Genomic DNA, 21,259 nt, shown 5'->3' on the forward strand with positions numbered 1-21,259 from the left:
AAACATCAGGTATATGATCTATCTGAAATCAAAGTTTCAAAACAAGTAAAAACATTCTATATTCAGAATATATTCAGAAAGCATTGACTGAATGCTGAGCAAAGTTCTGTGTTAGGCATGGGAGATACAACAGTTAAGACAAAAGCCCTACTATCAAGAAATTTAGTTCATCAAGTGATCAATTACCTAAAAGCTAACAAGCAAAAAATGATTTAATGCACCTGTTATCAGCCACTTGCAGAAGGTCTGCAATGTAAGGGTCATCTGGCTGGGGAACTGGATAGGAACTGACTTCAGAGGGAGGGACTGGCTCGTCAATTTGCATACGCTGGCGCCTAAAAGCAATACTTCTTTTCTTACCACCTAAAAAAACAAATGTGTATTTCAAAAACTCAAAAAGAAACAAAACCATTGTCTTAGAATTAAATATTCCAGAGGTTAGCCTTTTTGTTATAAAGTATGTCTGTAGCTCATATTACGTATCAATAAAATATTTCCTCCCTCAGGTACAAATACCCACCCTGATCTTGAACTAAACAGTGTCTTCCTTATCATTGCAACAATATGGATGGACCTAGTGAACATTAAGCTCAGTGAAATAAGTCAGACGGAGAAAGACAAATACCTTATCATCTCACTTATATGTGGAATCTAAAGAACAGAATAAATAAGCAAACTCAAAGATACAGAGGAAAAACTCATGGTTGCTATATGGGAGTGGGGTGGGGATGAGGAAGGTGAGGGGATTAGAAAGCACAAATTGGTAACCACGATATTGCCACAGGGATATGAAAGACAGTTTGGGGAATATAATCAATGTCATAAAGATTCTGTAGGGTGTCAGATGGGTACTTGTCTTATTAGGGAGACCACTTCATGGACGGTGTAGATGCCTGACCACTGCAGTGTACACCTGAAGCTGAAGCTGAATAATACTGAATGCCAACGATAATTTAATATATATACATATATATATAGTCACAGGATATGGAGTACAGCACGGGGAACAGAATCAATGGTATTGTAACAGCTATGTACGATGTCAGAGGGGTAGTAGATTGGGAGAGAGGGATTATCCCTTTGTGAGGGGTGTAAATGTTTAACAATTACATTGTTTTGTACACCTGAAACCAATAAAAAAAACAAAAAACAAAAAACAATGCCTCCCTAAAAATCTCAGCAAGACTTGGTTATAAAACGAGTTTTTTTTTCTGCACGCTTGGCATGTATGCCCAGACTTAATCTGTTCCACCACTAGATGGGGACCAGTCATTGGCAAGATTAGAAGCTGAGTGTGCCTTGTGGTGGTGGTCACTGTTATGAGCTCACGAAGTCACCACCAGCAGAAAACTGTCAATTGAGGAGCTTAAGGCAATGAGAACTAAAACACACAGGCTTAGTAAGCAATGCCAAAAGCGCAGATAACTGAAATTTTAAGTAGTAAAATTAGTATATCATGGAATATCATCTGTAATATACAATCATGCTATAACCTGAATTAGTGGAGAATGCTTTCTTAATTATCCTTAAAACTAACACAAGTAACTTTTTTTATGAATAAATATATCCTGTCTTGCTCCAAACCACATGGATAATTTACCTTTCCCAGCATCCAGCCAAGATTAGACATGTATATAAAAAACTCATTGATCCTCACAAAGAAAAACATAACCCACAATTTGTCTTCATTAGAATCCTAACAAATTTTGTATATGCTCTTGTTTTGAAGATGAAGCAACTGAGTCAAAAGTATTTAAACAACCTACTTGTAGATACACACTAAACAAGATGAACCATTTTCTTCTTCCCTTGCCTACAGGTTTTCTTCCTTGGTTGCTCCTCAAAGATCTTTCAAAGATCCTCTTCATCCATCAGTCCCTCAAATGCCAACTTCCCTAGGATTTTTGGTTCTCCTTTCTTCCCAGACTATATAATCTTACTAGATAATTCCTACCACATCCATAGTTTCAATTCCTATGATACACCAATGATTCCAAATTTTTTGTTTGTTTGTTTTTGTCTTTTTAAAAAGATTTTATTGGGGAAGGGGAACAGGACTTTATTGGGGAACAGTGTGTACTTCCAGGATTTTTTTCCAAGTCAAGTTGTTGTCCTTTCAATCTTAGTTGTGGAGGGCGCAGCTCAGCTCCAGGTCCAGTTGCCGTTGCTAGTTGCAGAGGGCACAGCCCACCATCCCTTGCGGGAGTCGAACCGGCAACCTTGTGGTTGAGAGGACGTGCTCCAACCAACTGAACCACCCGGGAGTTCAGCGGCAGCTCAGCTCAAGGTTCCGTGTTCAATCTTAATTGCAGGGGATGGAGCCCACCATCCCTTGCGGGACTCGAGGAGTTAAACCGGCAAACTTGTGGTTGAGAGCCCACTGGCCCATGTGGAAATCGAACCGGCAGCCTTCGGAGTTAGGAGCACGGAGCTCCAACCACCTGAGCCACTGGACTGGCCCGATTCCAAATTTGAATCTCCATTTGGGACCCCACTTTGAGAACAGAGCTACCTATTCCACTGAACACTACAAATTTCAATGTGAATGTTCCAGGGGTATAACACACAACACATCCAAAAGTAGACTCCTGCTCCGCCTCCCACATTCTCTAGCTTAAGAAATAGCACCATCATCCACCCCCCAATTCATGCGAAACAGAAATCTGAGAATTCCTCTACTTCCCAAGTCTACCACATTCAGTCACTAAATTCTTGAGATTACACCTCCTGAATCTCTCTTGAATCTGTCCCATTCTTTTCTCAGGAAATCTGATTATCCTCTTTTTTTTCCTCAATCTACTTGTTTCTGAGATCTTTCCACTTATCCCCATCTTTTCTACCTTTGGCTCACAGTCTGTCTTTCCATCTCATTTCCTGAAATCTAGAGCCCCACTAATTTTCCCTCACCCTGGCCTTTCAGTTCCTAATCTGTCAACTCTCATGAGTCTCCTCTCCCCTCAGCTTCAAGCACACAGCATGACTGTGCTTGGACTTTATCACCATTCAGAACTGTGTCAGCTTCTAGTTCTTCAACTCCCTTCGATCACAATCTTAATTCTGAGCAAATTACTATTGGTCCTCACTATGCTCTTTAACCCCTCAGTCGCTACTTAGTCTCATAATCTGCACTTTCTTACTCCTCACTTACTTCTATAATCTTGATCCCATGGTTCACACATCTTAACGACAGTCACTAGTACTAGACACTCTTCCACCAAACTTACGCCTTGACAACCATCAACTTGGATATGTCCCATCATTTCTTTTCTCTTGCTTGAGAACTACTGAGCATAAAGCTAAAAATAGTAAAATAAACTAAGAAAGTATAATATTTCCAAATTCTTTGAGTATGGATTACTTTTATAACAAGAAGAAGGAGGAGGAGAAGAAGAAATAGACTTTAAAATAATGATTAAGTAAATAAAGCCCTGGGCACTGAAGTTAGACTTCTTACATTTAAGAAGCTGTTACTAAATAAGTTTCTGAGCTCATGTGAAAAATACTATCTGGATATTCAGAAATAAATCAAAATGTTTATGTGACTATCCAGATATATTTTTTCAGATACTAAAGTCTAAGCATGAAAATCCAAAGTCCTATTTCTGTCAATAGTTTAAATATCTTTAAAAGATTAGCTGTGTATAATTTGTTTTGAGAAGGTACAGACTTACCCGGAGTTTGTACGACAGCATGAAAATTCTTTTCTTGAAGTTGTTGAATTTTTTCATTCTTAGCTTTGCTTTCTTTCTCCAAAAGTTTGAGTTTATGAACATATTGGTTATTTAAGAATTTCAGATCAGCTGTTTCACGTGCGCACTTCTTCAAAGAAGTTTTCAACTCTTAAAAGATTCAAAGACTATTTTACAAATCAAGGAATCTATGAAGTTCTTCCATTTCACAAAACACAAAAAAGTCACATCGATTTGAAAGGCTGATTCTTATACATGCTTTGTTTGAAAGGCTACTACCTTTTCTACCACTATTAACAAAACTGCAGATGAGTCATTAAGCACAAAAGGAAATTATTTCTCTTCTGCTATATGAGACTAATATAAACCATGGCTTTTGACCCCTCTCCCCCTCTTTTTCATTAGTTTCAGGCTGACCCTTTTTGATTGGGTATGAAACTAAGGGTTTATGAATTCATGCCAGGTTTTAGACAGGGCTTTCTACTGAATACAAGAATTTATAAGATAGCCATATAATTACCCTTTGACCAGTATTTTTGAAATCATTCTATTATCTTCTAGCTCAAAGATGGAGAATTAAGGAATCAGAATGATACATGGCTTTCAACTCACTGTATTCCTCCTATTTTTAACAAGGGAAAACCAAAAGTTTCAAGAACATTTCCTCAGTTCCAACATTTAGTATTTTCTATACCAATTGTAAACCTAAAAATTTAATCCAGATATAGTGGAGACAAATACAGATACGAAATGAAAATTCATTTCACTTCTTGCGAACACTTCAACACATCCTATAGAATTTCAAGAACTGTAGCAAGACTCTCACATTTATTAATCAATAGTTTAAAATTAGACTAGCCTCCTCTAGCTGCCATCTTGCATTCCCAGTGTGTGTGCTTATTCTCAGCTGGTCTGTCCAAGACCCCCAGAGCACCAACCCTAGTTCCCACCATGGGGTGGACTTTCCTCTCCCACAAGATGAAAGAAACTATCATGAACCAGGAGAAACTTGCCCAACTACAGGCACAAGTGCACAATGGTGGGAAAGGAAATGCTCGCAGAAAGGTGGTTCACAGAATACCTACAGCAGATAATGAAAAACTTCAGTTCTGCTTAAAGAAATTAGGGGTAAACAATATCTCTGGTGTGAAGAGGTGGGTATGTTCACAAACCAAGGAACAGTGATCTATTTTAAAACCCTAACGTTCAGGCCTCTCTGGCAGTGAACACTCTCACCATTACAGACAGGCCAGCTGAGACCAAGCAGCTGACAGAAATGCTACCTGGCATCTTCAACCAGCTCGGTGCAGACAGTCTCACTAGTTTAAGAAGACTGGCCGAAGCCCTGACCAAACAGTCTGGGATGGAAAAGCACCACTTTGCTAATGGAGAAGATGATGATGACGTTCCAGATCTTGTGGAGAATTCTGATGAGGCTTCCAAGAATGAAGCACACTGAATTGAGTCAAGATAAAACTTGAAGAAGTTACTGGGAGGTGTGATTTTATACTATGACTGCTTTTTAAAATTTTGTTCATGCATCTGATAAAAATCTCGATCTGTAATATTTTTAAGCCCAAGCCCCTTGCACAATGCAGCTCTTTTCAGTTTTTGCTTATACACAAATCATTCTTTGCAGCTAATTAAGGTGAAGAAGCTTGGGAATAAAGTTTGAAACAAAGGTTAATAAAGTTCTTTGCCTAGTAAAAAAAAATAACATTACACTAGCCTTTCCTATATAAAAAATGAAAAGAGCAAAATACTGCATTTTAAAAATCACTAAATTTTACCTTTAATGTGTTGGGCTGATTGTTCTCTCAGTTTCATTAATTCCAGGTATAATTCATTATTTTCCCTGCTCAATCTTGCGTTTTCAAGTTTATAAGGTTCTAAAACAAAATCAAAATTGGCACTTTCTTTTTCAGCTTTCACAGCAGATAATTTTGACTTCCGAAGACTTTCTGTTGTATGAACTAGGTCGCTAGAATCAAACAAAAGAAAATGTAAATGCAAGGAAACATTCCATTAACTTTCCCATCACTAAAAATTATTTCTAAAAAGGCTTAAATATGTTAATGCTAAGTGAGCTGAAACTGAAAAACAAACAAAATCTCTAGGAGTCTTTCAAGGTACCAAGAAGTATTCAACAATTTTTCCAAACAAGATTGATTAAAAGTTATGAAATATATATACAGTTAGAATCATCTTTGAATCTCCCCTGTGGCTCATCCCCCATGTACAATTAGTCACCTTATGCTGTGGAATCTGTGACATTTATTTGTTCATTCAGCAAATATTTATTGAGTGCCTGATGTATGACAAGTGCCAGGTACACAAAACAATAAAAATCAGTTCCTTACCTCTAAGAACATAGACCATATTACTCCAACAATATTCACTGAGCGGGGAACACAATGAAGAACCCATTATCATGGAGGTTATAATCTACTGCCAGTTTATCAAAAAATTATAATACTACGTGATAAACTCAACAAATATTTCAGTGCCAACTATGTGTGCAGCCTGTCCTGGGTAGAGCAGTGATAAAGTCAATCTCTAGTCTCATGGAGTTTGAATCTAAAGAGAAGTCAAAAAGAAGTTTTTGATAATAATAAGGTAGCACATAATAGACATGACAGAGTCCTGCAGGCCATATACCTAACCAAACCCAAGGGTTTGCAAAGGAGGAAGGAGAGGAGGAAGGGACTTTACAGCAGATAGAACAGCTACGGAGAGACCAAGGATAAGAGTGTACATACGTTTAGGGAACTTCAAGTTGTTCCATACATGGGAGATGAAGCTGTAGGGACTAAATCAGGAAGGGTTTGAAGGCTATAATAAAGACCACAAAATATCTTTCAGCCATTCTTTCTTTTCCATTATCATTTTTTATAGTCCTACTGCAAAAACTTGATAAGCAATGTCCCGGCTCCAAGTCTCAAACCACAATAACAGAACTCATGTGGAAAAAAATGAAAATCACAAAGAATCTTTCAGTTAAGGTAACATGTGACAGCTAAAGAAATGACCAACCACATATTAGAGAACCATTATTAATAGTAATTAAAGACGAGTGATGCAGACATAGAACTCCCAACTATATCAGAAAACCACATAAAAAACTACAATTCTATTCACAGGAAAAACACTCAGACATGTTTACTTTGAATAGTATAGTGTGAATGGTGACCCATGGAGTTTTGCAATGTAGAGGCCATGAACTGAACACAGGGGACTAGGATCTAAGATAAATAGATGAGCTTCAGATAATCTAAACTTTTCAAAAATCTACCCATTTCTTTACTGAAGCATGAAGTTAATCAGAAACTAGATAAATGGGATTAAGGATCATACAGGTTTAGAACTGTATTTTCATCTTTACCTGAAAAGTTTTTCTACCAAAGGTAAACACTCCACTGTCAGAGTCTGGCGGTATCCCAACTGATCCAATCTTTTTCTAATATTAATATACTTTCTTTCTGCAGCTGTAGTCATCTTGTCTTCCAAAACTGGTTTTATTCACTTCCAAAAATTAAAGTCCTAAAAGAAAAGAGTGAAACATCATTTTATTATGATAGTTAACATTATTGTTTCATGATAATAAAGAACAATTCTTAAACGAAAATGAAAATACGACGACCCAAAATCTATGGGATGCCACGAAAGCAGTCCTAAGAGGGAAATTCATAGCATTGCAGGCCTACCTAACGAAACAAGAAACATCACTAACCAACAGTTTATCTTCACACTTAAGGGATCTGGAAAAAGAACAACAAAATAAGCCCAAAGGGAGTACAAGGAAGGAGATAATAAAAATCAGAGTGGAAATAAATGAAATAGAAACCAGAAAAACAATACAAAAGATCAATGCATCCAAGAGTTGGTTCTTAGAGAAGATAAACAAAATTGACAAACCTGCAGCCAGACTCATTAAAAAAAAGAGAGCGAGGATCTAAATTAATAAAATCAGAAATGAAAGAGGAGAACTGACAACAGACACCGCAGAAATACAAAAAATTTTAAGAAATTACTATGAGCAACTGTATGCCAACAAATTTGACAATCTGGAAGAAATGGACAATTTCCTAGAGGCGTACAACCTTTCAAGGCTAACTCAAGAAGAAACAGAAAACCTGAATAGACTGATTACCACCAGGGAAATTGAATCAGTAATCAACAATCTCCCAACAAACAAAAGCCCTGGACCAGATGGCTTTACAGGTGAATTTTACAAAACGTTCAAAAAAGAATTATCACCTATTCTCCTCAAGCTCTTCCAAAAAATCCAGAGGGAGGGAAGACTCCCAAACACTTTACGAAGCCACTATCACCCTGATCCCAAAATCAGACAAAGACACCACAAAAAAAGAAAACTACAGGCCGGTATCGCTAATGAACATAGATGCAAAAATCCTCAACAAAATACTAGCGAACAGAATTCAGCAATACATTAAAAAGATCATACACCATGATCAAGTGGGATTCATTCCTGGTATGCAAGGGTGGTTCAACATCCGCAAATCAATTAATGTGATACACCACATTAACAAAATGAAAAATAAAAATCACATGATCATATCAATAGATGCAGAAAAAGCATTTGATAAAATCCAGCAGCCATTTATGATAAAAACCCTTAAGAAAGTGGGAATAGAGGGATCATATCTCAACATAATAAAGGCCATATATGATAAACCCACAGCTAACATCATACTCAATGGGGAAAAGCTAAAACCATTCCCCTTAAGATCAGGAACAAGGCAAGGTTGCCCACTTTCTCCACTTCTATTCAACATAGTGCTGGAAGTTCTAGCCACAGCAATCAGACAAGAAAAAGAAATAAAAGGCATCCAAATCGGTAAGGAGGAAGTAAAATTGTCATTATATGCAGATGATATGATACTATATAGAGAGAACCCTAAAGACTCCACCAAGAAACTATTAGAGCTGATAGATGAATTTAGTAAAGTAGCAGGATACAAAATTAATATTCAGAAATCAGTTGCATTTGTATATACCAATAATAAAACATCAGAAGGAGAAATTTAAAAAGCAATCCCATTTACAATTGCTCCAAAGACTATAAAATACCTGGGAATAAATTTAACCAAAGAAGTAAAAGATCTATACTCAGAAAATTATAAGACACTGAAGAAACAAATGAAAGAAGATACAAATAGATGGAAACACATACCATGTTCATGGATAGGAAGAATTAATAGAGTTAAAATGTCCATACTACTAAGGCAATATACATATTGAACGCAATTCCTATCAAACTACCAATGACATTTTTCACAGAAATAGAACATATAATCCTAAAATTTATATGGGACCATAAAAGACCCCAGATAGCCTCAGCAATCTTGAGAAATAAGAACAAAGTGGGAGGTATAACAATACTGACATCAAATTATACTACAAGGCTACAGTAATCAAAACAGCATGGTACTGGCATAAAAACAGACACATAGATCAATGGAACAGAATAGAGAGTCCAGAAATAAATCCATGCCTATATGGCCATTTAATCTACGACAATGGAAGCAAGAATGTACGGTGGGGTAAAGACAGTCTATTCAATAAATGGTGCTGGGAAACCTGGAAAGACACATGCAAAAAAATGAAGCTGGACCACCTCCTTACACCATATACAAAAATAAATTCAAAATGGCTTAAAGACTTAAATGTAAGATCTGAAACCATAAAATTCCTAGAAGAAAATATAGGAAGAAACTTCACAGACATTACCCGGAGTAAGATTTTTACTGATATATCCCCTCGCGCGAGGGAAGTAAGAGAAAAAATAAACATGTGGGATTACATCAAACTAAAAAGCTTTTTCACAGCAAAGGAAACCATCAATAAAACAAAAAGGGATCCTACTGAATGGGAAAAGATATTTGCCAATGATATATCTGATAAGGGGTTAATATCACAAATTTATAAAAAACTCACTCAACTCAACTCCAAAAAAACAAACAACCCAATTAAAAAATGGGCAGAGGACATGAAGAGACATTTTTCTAAAAAGGACATACAGATGGCAAACAGACATATGAAGAAATGCTCAACCTCACTAACCATCAGAGAAATGCAAATAAAAACCACAGTGAGATACCACCTCACCCCAGTCAAGATGGCTATCATCAATAAATCAACAAACAACAAGTGCTGGCGAGGATGTGGAGAAAAGGGAACCCTGTGCACTGTTGATGGGAATGCAGACTGGTGCAGCCACTATGGAAAACAGTATGGAGGTATCTCAAAACTCTGAAAATGGAACTACCTTATGATCCAGGAATCCCACTCCTAGGTACCTATCCGGAGAAATCCAAAACTCCAATTCAAAAATCTTTATGCACTCCTATGTTTATTGCAGCACTATACACAATAGCCAAGACATGGAAACAACCGAAATGCCCATCGGTAGATGACTGGATTAAGAAACTGTGGTACATTTATACAATGGAGTATTACGCAGCCATAAAGAAGAAAGAAATCTTACCATTTGCAACAACATGGATGGACCTAGAGAACATTATGTTAAGTGAAATAAGTCAGACAGAGAAAGACAAATACCATATGATCTCACTTAAATGCGGAATCTAAAGAAAAGAATAAGTGAATGAACTAATCAGAAACAGTTTTGGAGACATAGAGGAAAAACTGAGGGTTGCTAGAGGGGCGGGGGGGTGGGGGTAGGGGGAAGGTGAGGGGTTTAGAAAATAGTCAGTAACCACAAGATGGCCACTGGGTTTTGAAAATTAATTTGGGGAACGTAATCAACAATGTAAAGATTTTGTAGGGTATCCGATGGACATGTGTCCCATTTGGGAGACCACCTCAGGGATGATGTAGATGCCTGATCTCTGCACGGTACACCTGAAGCTGAACAATAATGAATGCCAACCATAATTTTATATATATATATGTATGTATATGTATATATATGTATGTATATGGTTACAGGAAGCGGAGTACAGCATTAGGAATAGAGACAGTGGAAATGTAATGGCTGTGTGCGATGTCAGAGGGATAGTGGATGGTGGGAGGGGGGTTCACACAGTGTGAGGGATATAAATGATAAACGTCTAAGTATTGCTTTGTCTTGTGCACCTGAAACTAATAAAATTATATATTAAAAAAAAAAGAACAATTCTTTTACTAGAAAGCAATTCCTTTTTCTCTTTAGGTAGGCAGATTTCTGGAATGTTTAGATTGATTTAAACTGAATACTTATGATATTCACGTTGTTTCATTAAAATAAGTAACTCCCCATAAACCTACTCCGTAAAAGTTAAAACGATAAAGATTCTAAAAGAAAACAAAGAATATTTTCCTGAACCTGAGGTAGGCAGAGAATCCTGACAAGCCTCTTTTAAAAGCACTAAATATAAAAGACAAACTTGATAAATTAGATTTCATCAAATTAAAAAATGTCTGTTCCTCAAAGTATTCCATTAAGAAAACAAAAAGGCAAACAAGAATGGGAGAAATTATTCATAATATCTAACAAAGGATTTGTATATGGAATATACAAAGAACTCTTACAATTTAACTCTTAATATAGACAAACAACCCAGTAAGAAAATGGGCTAAAGATTTGAACAGGCACCTCGCAAAAGATACCTGAATGGGAATAATCATATGAAAAGATGCTTAACACCATTAGTCATTAGGAAAATACAAATGAAAACCACAGTGAGGTGAAATTTCACTCATACTAGAATGGCTAAAATTAGAAGTACAATATCAAATGTTGCCAAGGATTTGGAGCAACTGGAATCTTTAACTGCCCAGTAGAGTATAAAATCACTGTGGAAAATGTCTAGCAATTTCTTATAAATTTAAACATACTCTATAACTCTGTAATTTTATTCCCAGGTATTTTACTCAAGGAAATGAAAATAAACATCCACAAAAGAATATTCACAGCAGTTTTATTCATAATAGCCCCAAACTGGAAACAACCTATATATCTGTCAACAACAGGATGAACTATGATATATTTATACAACGTAATACTACTCAGGAATAAAAGGGAAGGAGCTATAGATACATGTCAACCACACAGATGAATTTGAACATTATTTTAGCAATAGAAACCAGATAAATATACTGTATTATTCTATGTACACAAAGTTCAAGAACAGGCAAAATTAAAATATGTGGACCGAAATGAGAACAGCAGTGGGGGGTTGGGGGGTGATGGGTGTGTGGAGATTGACTGGGTTAAGAGGGAACTTTCTGGGGTGATGAAAATATTATGTTGATTGGAGTAGTGGTTACACAATTGTACACATTTATCAAAGCTTTTCAAATAGTACACTTATGATCTGTGTGTTTCACCATGTAAATTTTACTTCAATTATAAAAAAGACACAAACACGTATCTCTGCACAGGTTTTTATCCCTTGTCTTTTAAAACATTTATGAATATATTCTCTATGAACCTGCCCTAATATGTACTTATCCAAAGATCACTTCTTTAGAAACTTTGCTCTTTTCTAACCTTTCCCAGGCAAATAGAATCCTAGTACCTCTAAACCAAATAAAAAACATTGCTTTATATCTCTATTGTTCTTCACAATTTAAAAACCATGAACACAAGTGAATACATGCAAAATTTGATCCTCGCAACTAACAGGTCAGGAAGATGAGGCAAACGACCTCCTCCCTATTATTCCAAGATGAGGAAAGGCTGCCTCAACTCTCCCAAACCACAGAGCCACACAGTAGGTGGGCAGTCAGGTCTCCTGCGTCCTGGTCCAGCTCTCAGGTTTCTGTACCACACCACCTCAACGGACAAAACCACTTCTCCGTTAGTACCTCTCCTTGATTAGTCCTTTCTACAAATCTTTCTTCTTCCGTACTCTCCCTAACCTCTTCTTCAACTGTCACCCCTTTAGACTTTCTAAGTTCCTTCCACAGAAGGACCTGACTGATGCAGAGTGTTTTAGAGAAACTGCTGGAGATATCAGAAATACACCTGTCAAACCAAGAACTATTAATAGCAGGGCTTCACCACTCAAGTCTGGTACCAACTTGGGATACTCAGAAATAATACTGCCTCACATCCTGCAGAGAGACAAGAGGCCGGGAGGCGGGGGAAATGAAGCAAAAAAATAAAAAATAAAAATCACCACCCAGGACGGATGAAACAGATGAAAATCCTCCCAAGGACAAAAACAAACATATATTGGGCTTTCCCCACCCATGGGTCTACTGTCTCCAGCCCCAGGCGCCACCTCCATCATCCAACAGTGTGGCTATACTGAAAGTTTCCAGCAAAACAAGAGAAACGGTTAGGTTTGTAGGTCCCCCACGCAGCGTGTTTAGAATTATCCACCTACTTAACTCTGGGGTGCCGACGTCTGAAAGCCAGTACATCTTATTTTACTAACGTATCCTCCGCGTATGCATGCACAGAGGCTAAAACCAAAACCAAAACACAACCTTAACTGAGGTGGCCTCGGAGTCCTTCCTTCAAATAGTAGAGACTGGCAGGTAGCGGGGATGCTTTCAAAGGTTAACAAATGGCTCTCGACCTAACTTTCGGGGCATTCCTGTGTTTATAAAGCACAAGTAAGATTCTTACACGAAGAAGGGCATTTTAACTTTTAAATCAACCCATCAGTCAGTAGCTGGCCGGTCTGCAGGGCCCGCAGTCACCGTGGCGAGCAGCGCAGGAGGCAATCGGGGAGCTCCAGCTGCTTCGCGGTCGGGCGGAGAAGGGAAGGGGTGTCGGCGGCAGAGCCGGCGAGGAGTCTCCGCGCCCCGCCCGGCCCCACTTCCTCCAGCGGCCGCGCGGCCTCCCTCCCCGCAACACCCGGCCCGTGGGGACCGCTCGGGGCAGCGATGGCGCCGCCGACCTTTCCGGCCCCACCGCCCCGGGATCACACTCACTCGCAGCTCCCGCCGCCGCTCCCTCCGCCTGCGTCCACATCGCCCTGGAACCTGCCTCCCTCGCAGGATCCTCCGCCCCAAACACCGGCTCCGGCGCTAGGGCAGTTTGAAAATGGCGCGGAGAGACGATCCCAGCCGGCGCGGAGGAGGCGCCGCGGTTGCCCCGGTGACGGGAGCCGCCACCGATTCGCGGCGCGCGGAGGAGGGGGCGCGCCGGGCCGCTAGACGCCCGGCGGCGATGGCGGCGCTGGACCCGGTGCCCGGAAACGGAAGGGCCCGGGAGGCGCGAGGCTACGGCGCCCCCACGCGGCAGCAAAGCCAACCTTCAGCGGCTGTCGGAGACGGAGGCCCGGGGTTGGCTGGGTGCGTGGACAGCTGGGTGCCGGGTTAAAACGCTGCCCCAGCCCTGGTTCACGCAGCGGATTAGGTTTCACCGGCACGGTGGCGGCCTGCTCACTAGGTAAACGAGCTTAAACGTCAGATTGTCTTTGCAACTTTCCCCCACAGCCACCGACCACAATTGTTGCTCCTTCACCCATGTCCTGATAAGACTCTGTGTAGGTCCTTCACTTAACATTATGTCTTTAAGCAAAAGGAGGTAAAATGAAACCAAGTTTACTATCTAGGCTAATTGACAAAAATAAGAGTTAAGCTCCATCTATATATTTCTGGTAACAGAAACATCACCAAATTTCTAAGTAAAGACCCCAAACACTTCTAATATTAAACATTGAAATAAATATAAGCTATACATATAGTTAATAAAGATTAATAAAAATAAGTAAGAAAATTATTTTCCAATCCATTTATTCCAGTTCAGGGTGGCGGTTGGGAACCCAACCTGAACAGCACCCCTCTATTGCAGGGCACACTCACACCCGCATCCACACTCAGACTGGAACCATTTAGACACCCCAAATTACCCAACGTGCACGCCTTTGGGATGTGGGAGGAAACCAGAGTCCCTGGAGAAAACTCACTGCAGACTTGGGGAAGAGCAGGCAAACAGACAGTGGTCCCAGCCATAAGTGATTTTTTTTCCTCCTCATCAATGTTATAACAAAAGGACCTTTAACGAAATGATGTTATTGGAGGACCTGCTGTATTATAGAGCTCATTCCATCAAAACACAATTATTTCCTTATATATCTCTCCCTGCTGCCCCCAATTGTAAATTCCTTGAAATAATCTTATTTCACTCAGCTATGTTTCTCTAGCATCCGTTACAATAAATATTTGTGAATGGTATTAAATTTAAATACACAGGTTATAGAGAACTGGCTCACATGCAGAAAACATATGGTCAAATCCTAGAATTCTATTTCTCTCCTGAAAACTTGTAGATGATTATAGGGAAACTCAGTTCCTTTCTCTTTACTACTCCCCCAAAGGGCCTTCCACTGTGAAAATGTACTTGCTCTTTATCGATCTTTTAACAGTTCCATAGGTTGTGAATGGTATTTTGTACCCAATCACATATTGCTTTACTATTTCTCTTTTGTGTGCCTTGTCTGTTTTCCCACATGCCTTAATGAGCTGTTTTATAGAATTTCTAGGAGGCAATGAGTTAGGTTCTGTAGATGGTTTTTGTAGTCTTGAACATGTACAATTAAACACATTTTTTGCTGAGTAATAGAAAACAGGGAGCCATACATAAATTATTATCATAGCAAAGTGACTATGCAACAGCCATCCACTAGATAACTTTTTCTCTTTCCTTTGCCCCAAACATATAGCAATTAGAAAATGTGCAACTGAGATCATTTCATAGTTCCGGAGGCCAGGAATCTGAAATCAAAGCATCCTCAGAAAGCTCCTAGACACACCTGATATAAATGCGTATAAACTTGTCTTCCAGAGGCTCTTTGGCACTTGGTTGCTCAGTGCATGGGGTGTGAAAAGAAGGGATGTCCTGGGCTCTGAACTTTGATATTGATTCTATTAAGTCCATCTGGTCCTTCTCCTAGCTCTCCCTGTATTCTGTACTTTCCTCTGGCTGCTATTATAAATTATCACAAACTGGGTGGCTTAACACAACAGAAATGTATCTTCGCACTGTTCTTGTGGCTCCAAGTCTGAAATGGAGACATCATCAGGGCCACATTCCCTCTACAAGCTCTAGGGGAGAATCCTTCCTTGCCTCTTCCAGCTTCTGGTGGCTGGTGGCATTCTTTGGCTTCCTTAGCTTGTGACCACATCGCTCCAATCTCTGCCTCCATCTCCACATTCCCTTCTCCTCTGTATCTGTTAAATCTCTCTGTGTCTCTTATAAAGACACTTGTCATTGGATTTAGGGCCCACTGGGATGATCCAGATGATCTCTTCAATCCAAGGTCCTTAATTACATCTGCAAAGATCCTTTTTCCAAATAAGGTAAAATTAGCTGGTTCTGGGGATTAGGATGTAGACATACCTCTCAGGGGGCTACCGTTCAACTCACCACACTCCTCTAGTGCTTGACATTTTTATTTCGTCTGGCTGAGCAGGAAGACAAAAGACCATGTCATATATCCTACAGAGCCTTACACTTGTGTAACGGTTTGGCATTTTTTGTTTCCTTTCTTCCTTCCTCTCTCCCTCCCTCCCTCGTTTCCTCCCTTTTTTATTTCAGTTAAAAGCCAGGAATTTTCCATCTTTGATTACCTGTTTAGTTGTGGTTGGGGATGAGAGAGGAATGGGAAGGCTGTCCAGGTAAGAGTGAAAGAATTCAATGAAATATAAAAAGCAGAACAGCAGAATATGAAATAGCAGCTTACTGAAAGTTAGATTATAAAGCTAGTCTAGAAGGCAAATATCACATATTATCATATTCATATTTTTAAACACTAGATCACATTCTGAGGAGGAAATTGCAACTGACTGGGTGAAAAGCAGAATTGCATCCCTGATGTCCTTATAAAAAGAATGTCATGTAAAGAGAAGAGGACATAAATGGAGGGAATACAATGTGAAGACACAAGAAGAACACCATCTACAAGAAATGCCAAATATTCCTAGCAAACCACCAGAAGTTAGGAGAGCAGCATGAAACAGATTACTTCCTCACAACCGGGACCAACCCTGCTGATACCTTCATCCTGGACTTCTAGCCTCCAGAACTGTGAGAAAATACGTTTCTATTGTTTGAAGCACCCAGTCTGTGGTACTTTGTTACAGCAGTGCTAACAAGCTAATACATACGTGTTTAGATGCCAGTTGATGGCACAGAATAAGTGTCACAGGAATTCATAAAAGAAAAAAAAATCCTCTGAGGACAAGATCAGCCACTCAAAGTTTCATAGAGCGGATGGGACTCGGAGTTGAATCTTGAAACAACTAGAACTTGGATGCATAAAGAAGAGGGAGCGAGCGATTTGGGGAGGGGAGAAAAGGATGAGAGGAGATAACATGATGAGAAAGATACTGATGGGGAAGCATGATTGCGTCAGTAATAACAAAGACAGCAATCTGATGGGGACAGGGATATCAGAGTGACACAGATGGCAAGACTGGAAATGAAAAGTGACATCAGATTATTAAAGGCCTTACCAAATGTTAGATTTCAGCCCTTGAATTTTATCGACTACGTAATGGAGAATTGTTGAACATCTTTAAACTGAAAAATCATACAATGAAATTAGTTTTGGGGGAATTACTCTGAGTGACATAAAGATGGAATGGTGAATGGTACAGAAAATAATGCTATTATGTAGAACAAGAGAAGATTATTTTAATGATAAGATAAAGATCTGAGGGAAATGTGAGAAATATTACAACAGAGGCCATAATGGGCCGGGCTTAGTGAGGGACCAGCCTCTGAGTGAAGGATTGGGGGGAATCCAGGTAACTGTCAAGGCTTTGAGCTTCAGAGACTAAACAGTGTGTTTGCATGCAGACCCTGAGATGGTATAATCAGGAAACCATTTTGGGGGGTCCTGGAGCAGGAAAGACACAAGGGGCAGATAATAAGTTTGGTCTGTGATGTAAGGGCCTTGACGTGACATTACAAAAATGTCCAGGTAGAGCATAAGAAAGGTATTTGGTCTTCAACCCTGGTTCCTGGCATAGAGCTCCTAAATACTTGGAATTTCCTCGTGATAGGGTGATAGGATGGTGTTTTGTTCTAATGAGGTGATTCTTAGCAGGGCCCTAGATAGGTTCAGGATGGGGGTTAATCACCTGAAAGACCAAGCCTTGATTAAAAGCTTGGAACTTTCAGCCCCACACCTCAAACCTCCAGAGAGGGGACAGGGAGATTGAGTTAATCACCAATGGCCAATGATGTAATCAAACCTGCCTATGTAATGGAACCTCCATAAAAACCCTAAATGACAGGATTTGGGCACCTTCTGGGTTGGTGAGCGTATCGAGGAGCTGGGAGGGGGGAACCCCTGGAGAGAACATGGAAAATCCACGCTCCTCTTCCCATACCCTATCTATGCATCTCCTCCCTCAGGCTTGTATCCTTTGTAACAAACAGGTAATAGTAAAGTGTCTTCCTGACTTCTGTGAGCCATTCTAGTAAATTATCTAACCTGAGAGAGGGTCCTGGGAACCCCGGATTTATAGCCAGTCGCTCAGAAGTACAGAAGGCCTGGAGCTTGTGACTGGATCTGAAGTGGGAGGCAGTCTTGTGAGACTTAACCTGTGTCGTCTGCATTAATTCCAGGTAATTCGTGTCAGAATTGAATTGAATTCTGGACCAGTTGGTGTCCAGAGAATTGGAGAAGGAAATTTGTAAAAGATACCATGTATTTGGGGTCAGGAAGAAGAAAACCCTCTCACTGGGATTCAGAGTATTGTGAGCAAAATAAGTCAGCAGGAGACAGCTGGGTGTGCGCAGGTAACGTGTAGGAGAAACTTAACAGAGATAAATCAAGGTTCCTTTCTCAGGCTTCTCTGCGTTTGCAAAACATTCTGTGTATCTGAATGTTGCTAACTCTGCTATAGTCACTGATTATCCTGTTTCGCTCTTTAGATTGTGAGCTCCTTTTATTACACAAAAGACTAATGTGTTCTTCTTTGTACCTATAGCCTAAGCAGAGTGTCTAGAGCTTAATAAAAGATCAGGAAATGTGTATTGAGTCAAGATGAAGTGAATGGAATTGAACTGAACTGAACTGAATGGAAAGAAATCGGTCTTCTGACACCCAAGTCTAGTTAGGATAGCATAGTTGAAAGCCTTCAGTGACTAGCCCAGGGATAGGGCTAAAATATCAATATTAATCTCAATTAACTCAGATCCTTTTATTTAAGCAGCAGGGACTCAATTTCCCTCTTGTCACAGGTGTATGGTTTGGCTGGCAATTTGATTATTACTGGCAGATAAGGATAATGGTCACAATAGTTCCAGTCTGTCTGGAGCCTTGCAGTGGAGCCTCTGTACTGAGTTGGCTACAAAAGGCACTCAAACTGTGAAAATGACCAGAGGTTATGAGAAGCCATTCTTTAGCAGCAGAGAGACTGGAAAGTGATTCTCCAGAAGGGGTCCTTTTTAAAAGCACAGTGCTGAAGCATCTTGATGATATAGCAGTTTATCTTGTGTGTCTACAAAGACATCAGAAATTTTCATTTCATGATGCTAGTGCAAGGAATTACCTATTAATCACCATTTGGAGTCAGTAAGAATAGAAATAAGCATGGGAATTCTGCATGAATGAAAACGTTGATAAACACTAACGTATTAAACAAAACCTTCTACATGTCAAAAGTTCTATGGTTCAAAGAGAAAAAAGGATGAGCTGGGAAAAACATAACTATTACCATAGACCTAATATACAAAGAGCTCCCATAAACTGACAGTGAAGTGACTAACAAATAATAGACTATATTACAAAAATAATTTTTAAATGGGCAAAGTTATGAAAATGTAATTCATCGAGTGGTTCTTTACTGTATGAAAAAAGACTCAAACTCACTGAAAATAAGACGACTGTCAATTAAAACTAACGGAAATGTGAAGAATGAGTAAGTAGCCAAGTGAAAAGTGGAAAAGGCAATAAGCAAAGATACCAGTAAACTAACAATAGCCATTGTATATTGAATGTTTGCTAGGTTCTGTTTTAAGTGCTGCTTTATAGGTTCTATTTCAATTGATTATCATAATAACCCTATGAAGAAGGAAGTATTGGTATCCCCATTTTACAGATGGGATTATATAATTTACCAGCAGTCACAAAGAAAGTGATAGAACCTTAACTTCAACTCTGAAAGTTAAAACAACTCTGAATTTGGCAGACTGCCAAGGAAGGGGACTCTATAGGACAATGGCCAATAAAGAGAATATTCAGATAATGATCAATTGAACTTTGAAGACACATTGTTGCCAGGGTCCTAAAAGTTCAATTAGACTGACTTCCCACATACCGTAAAACACAGATTACCTGTGCCACAGATGGCCACCCCGGCTGCCACCTAACTACTTCCAATGACAAGAGAACTTACTATTTTTCAAAGCAGTTCATGGCATAGAAGATTTCTAATGAAATCTTCATTAGAAAAATTCTTTATATGAAGCTAAAATCTGCTTCTCCTTGAGTGTGAGTGATTTGTTCCAAGCAATAAAAAGGTGAATCTTCCCTCATATGTGTGATGACCCTTCAGAAATACCCCAGATCCTTCATCCTTTGCTCACATGACATGGTCTTCAAGCCCATCACTTATCTGGCTACCTTCTCTGGAGCACCCAGTTTCTCAGTTTTTTTATTGAAATTTATACCCAGACATAGTTGCATCAGATTAGGGCTAAGCACTGGGATATATTTATTTCCCTTGAAATATCTGCATAACACATTCAATGAATATCCACACTCGTGTATCGCATTAGCCTTTTTAGCAACTGAATGAAGGAGTATACACAAGCCTCTTTCTCTGGCTAAGTTTTTAATATCTATTTTTGTTTATAGTATCCTGAATGAAAATATCTCAAGGAGGAAGACAGGAGAAGCCTGTCCAGGTTTACAGCTCCTGGAATCCCGCTGTGATTCCAGGTTCTGTCTCCCTTTGAAATGTAAACACATACCTCCAGGGAGGTAAGTTTCTCCAGAGTTCTGTCACTGTCTGTTCAATCACAGTCATAATTTAACTTCCAAGCTTTGTTCTTTAACCATTGAGCAAGTAAAACTTGCTCGAAGTCCTAACTGTGCAGAAATAGGAAAATACTCACCTTTGACTTGGGTTTGATCCAAATCTTTTTCCTAAGCCTGACTGGCACACAGGCTCCTCTCCTCTTCCCTCTTCTCTTCTCTTCTCTTCTCTTCTCTTCTCTTCTCTTCTCTTCTCTTCTCTTCTCTTCTCTTCTCTTCTTTTCTCTTCTCTTCTCTCATCACAGGTTCTAGGGACTCAGCCCGAGCATCTGTCAACATGCATTTGCCTGCAAGTATCAAAATGCCTGAGTAATAATTGGTTAAGTAATAAAAGCATTTTGTGGTCTCACTTGACAAAATAGTTGGCAGTAGCAGGTCCTAGTTTGGCTTGCAGTTCAATGGCCCCACCCAGGACCTGACAACTTTTTCATCCTTTCACATTCTCTCTTCAACAGGAGGCTTTTATCCTAGACCCTTTCGTTCCATGGCCACAGAGTGGTTGTCACAACGCTAAGAAACAAGTCTGCATGCAGTAGCATGAAGTGAGAGCAGGGGACAGGGATTATGTGACAAGAAAAAAAGGTTTTGCATAGGCTT

General features: G+C 39.5%; 1 protein-coding gene and 1 pseudogene across 1 annotated transcript in view; one reads left to right on the forward strand and one right to left on the reverse strand.

Annotated features, from left to right (window-relative positions):
• CEP135 (centrosomal protein 135) overlaps positions 1-13,843 on the reverse strand; it is a 75,284-nt gene extending 61,441 nt beyond the window's left edge. Inside the window, exons 1-5 of the mRNA XM_074324822.1 lie at positions 13,599-13,843; positions 7,072-7,229; positions 5,480-5,670; positions 3,672-3,839; positions 222-363 (exon numbers count right to left, since the gene is read on the reverse strand). Of these exons, the coding sequence (XP_074180923.1) occupies positions 222-363; positions 3,672-3,839; positions 5,480-5,670; positions 7,072-7,184 (614 nt within the window). The 5' untranslated portion in view covers positions 7,185-7,229; positions 13,599-13,843. The remainder of the gene's footprint in view (positions 1-221; positions 364-3,671; positions 3,840-5,479; positions 5,671-7,071; positions 7,230-13,598) is intronic.
• On the forward strand, positions 3,851-5,160 carry LOC109451722 (transcription factor BTF3; annotated as a pseudogene).
• Positions 13,844-21,259: the final 7,416 nt, after the last annotated feature.

The sequence above is a fragment of the Rhinolophus sinicus genome, linkage group LG02 (assembly GCF_036562045.2).
Source record: "Rhinolophus sinicus isolate RSC01 linkage group LG02, ASM3656204v1, whole genome shotgun sequence".
Classification (NCBI taxonomy): Eukaryota; Metazoa; Chordata; class Mammalia; order Chiroptera; family Rhinolophidae; genus Rhinolophus; species Rhinolophus sinicus.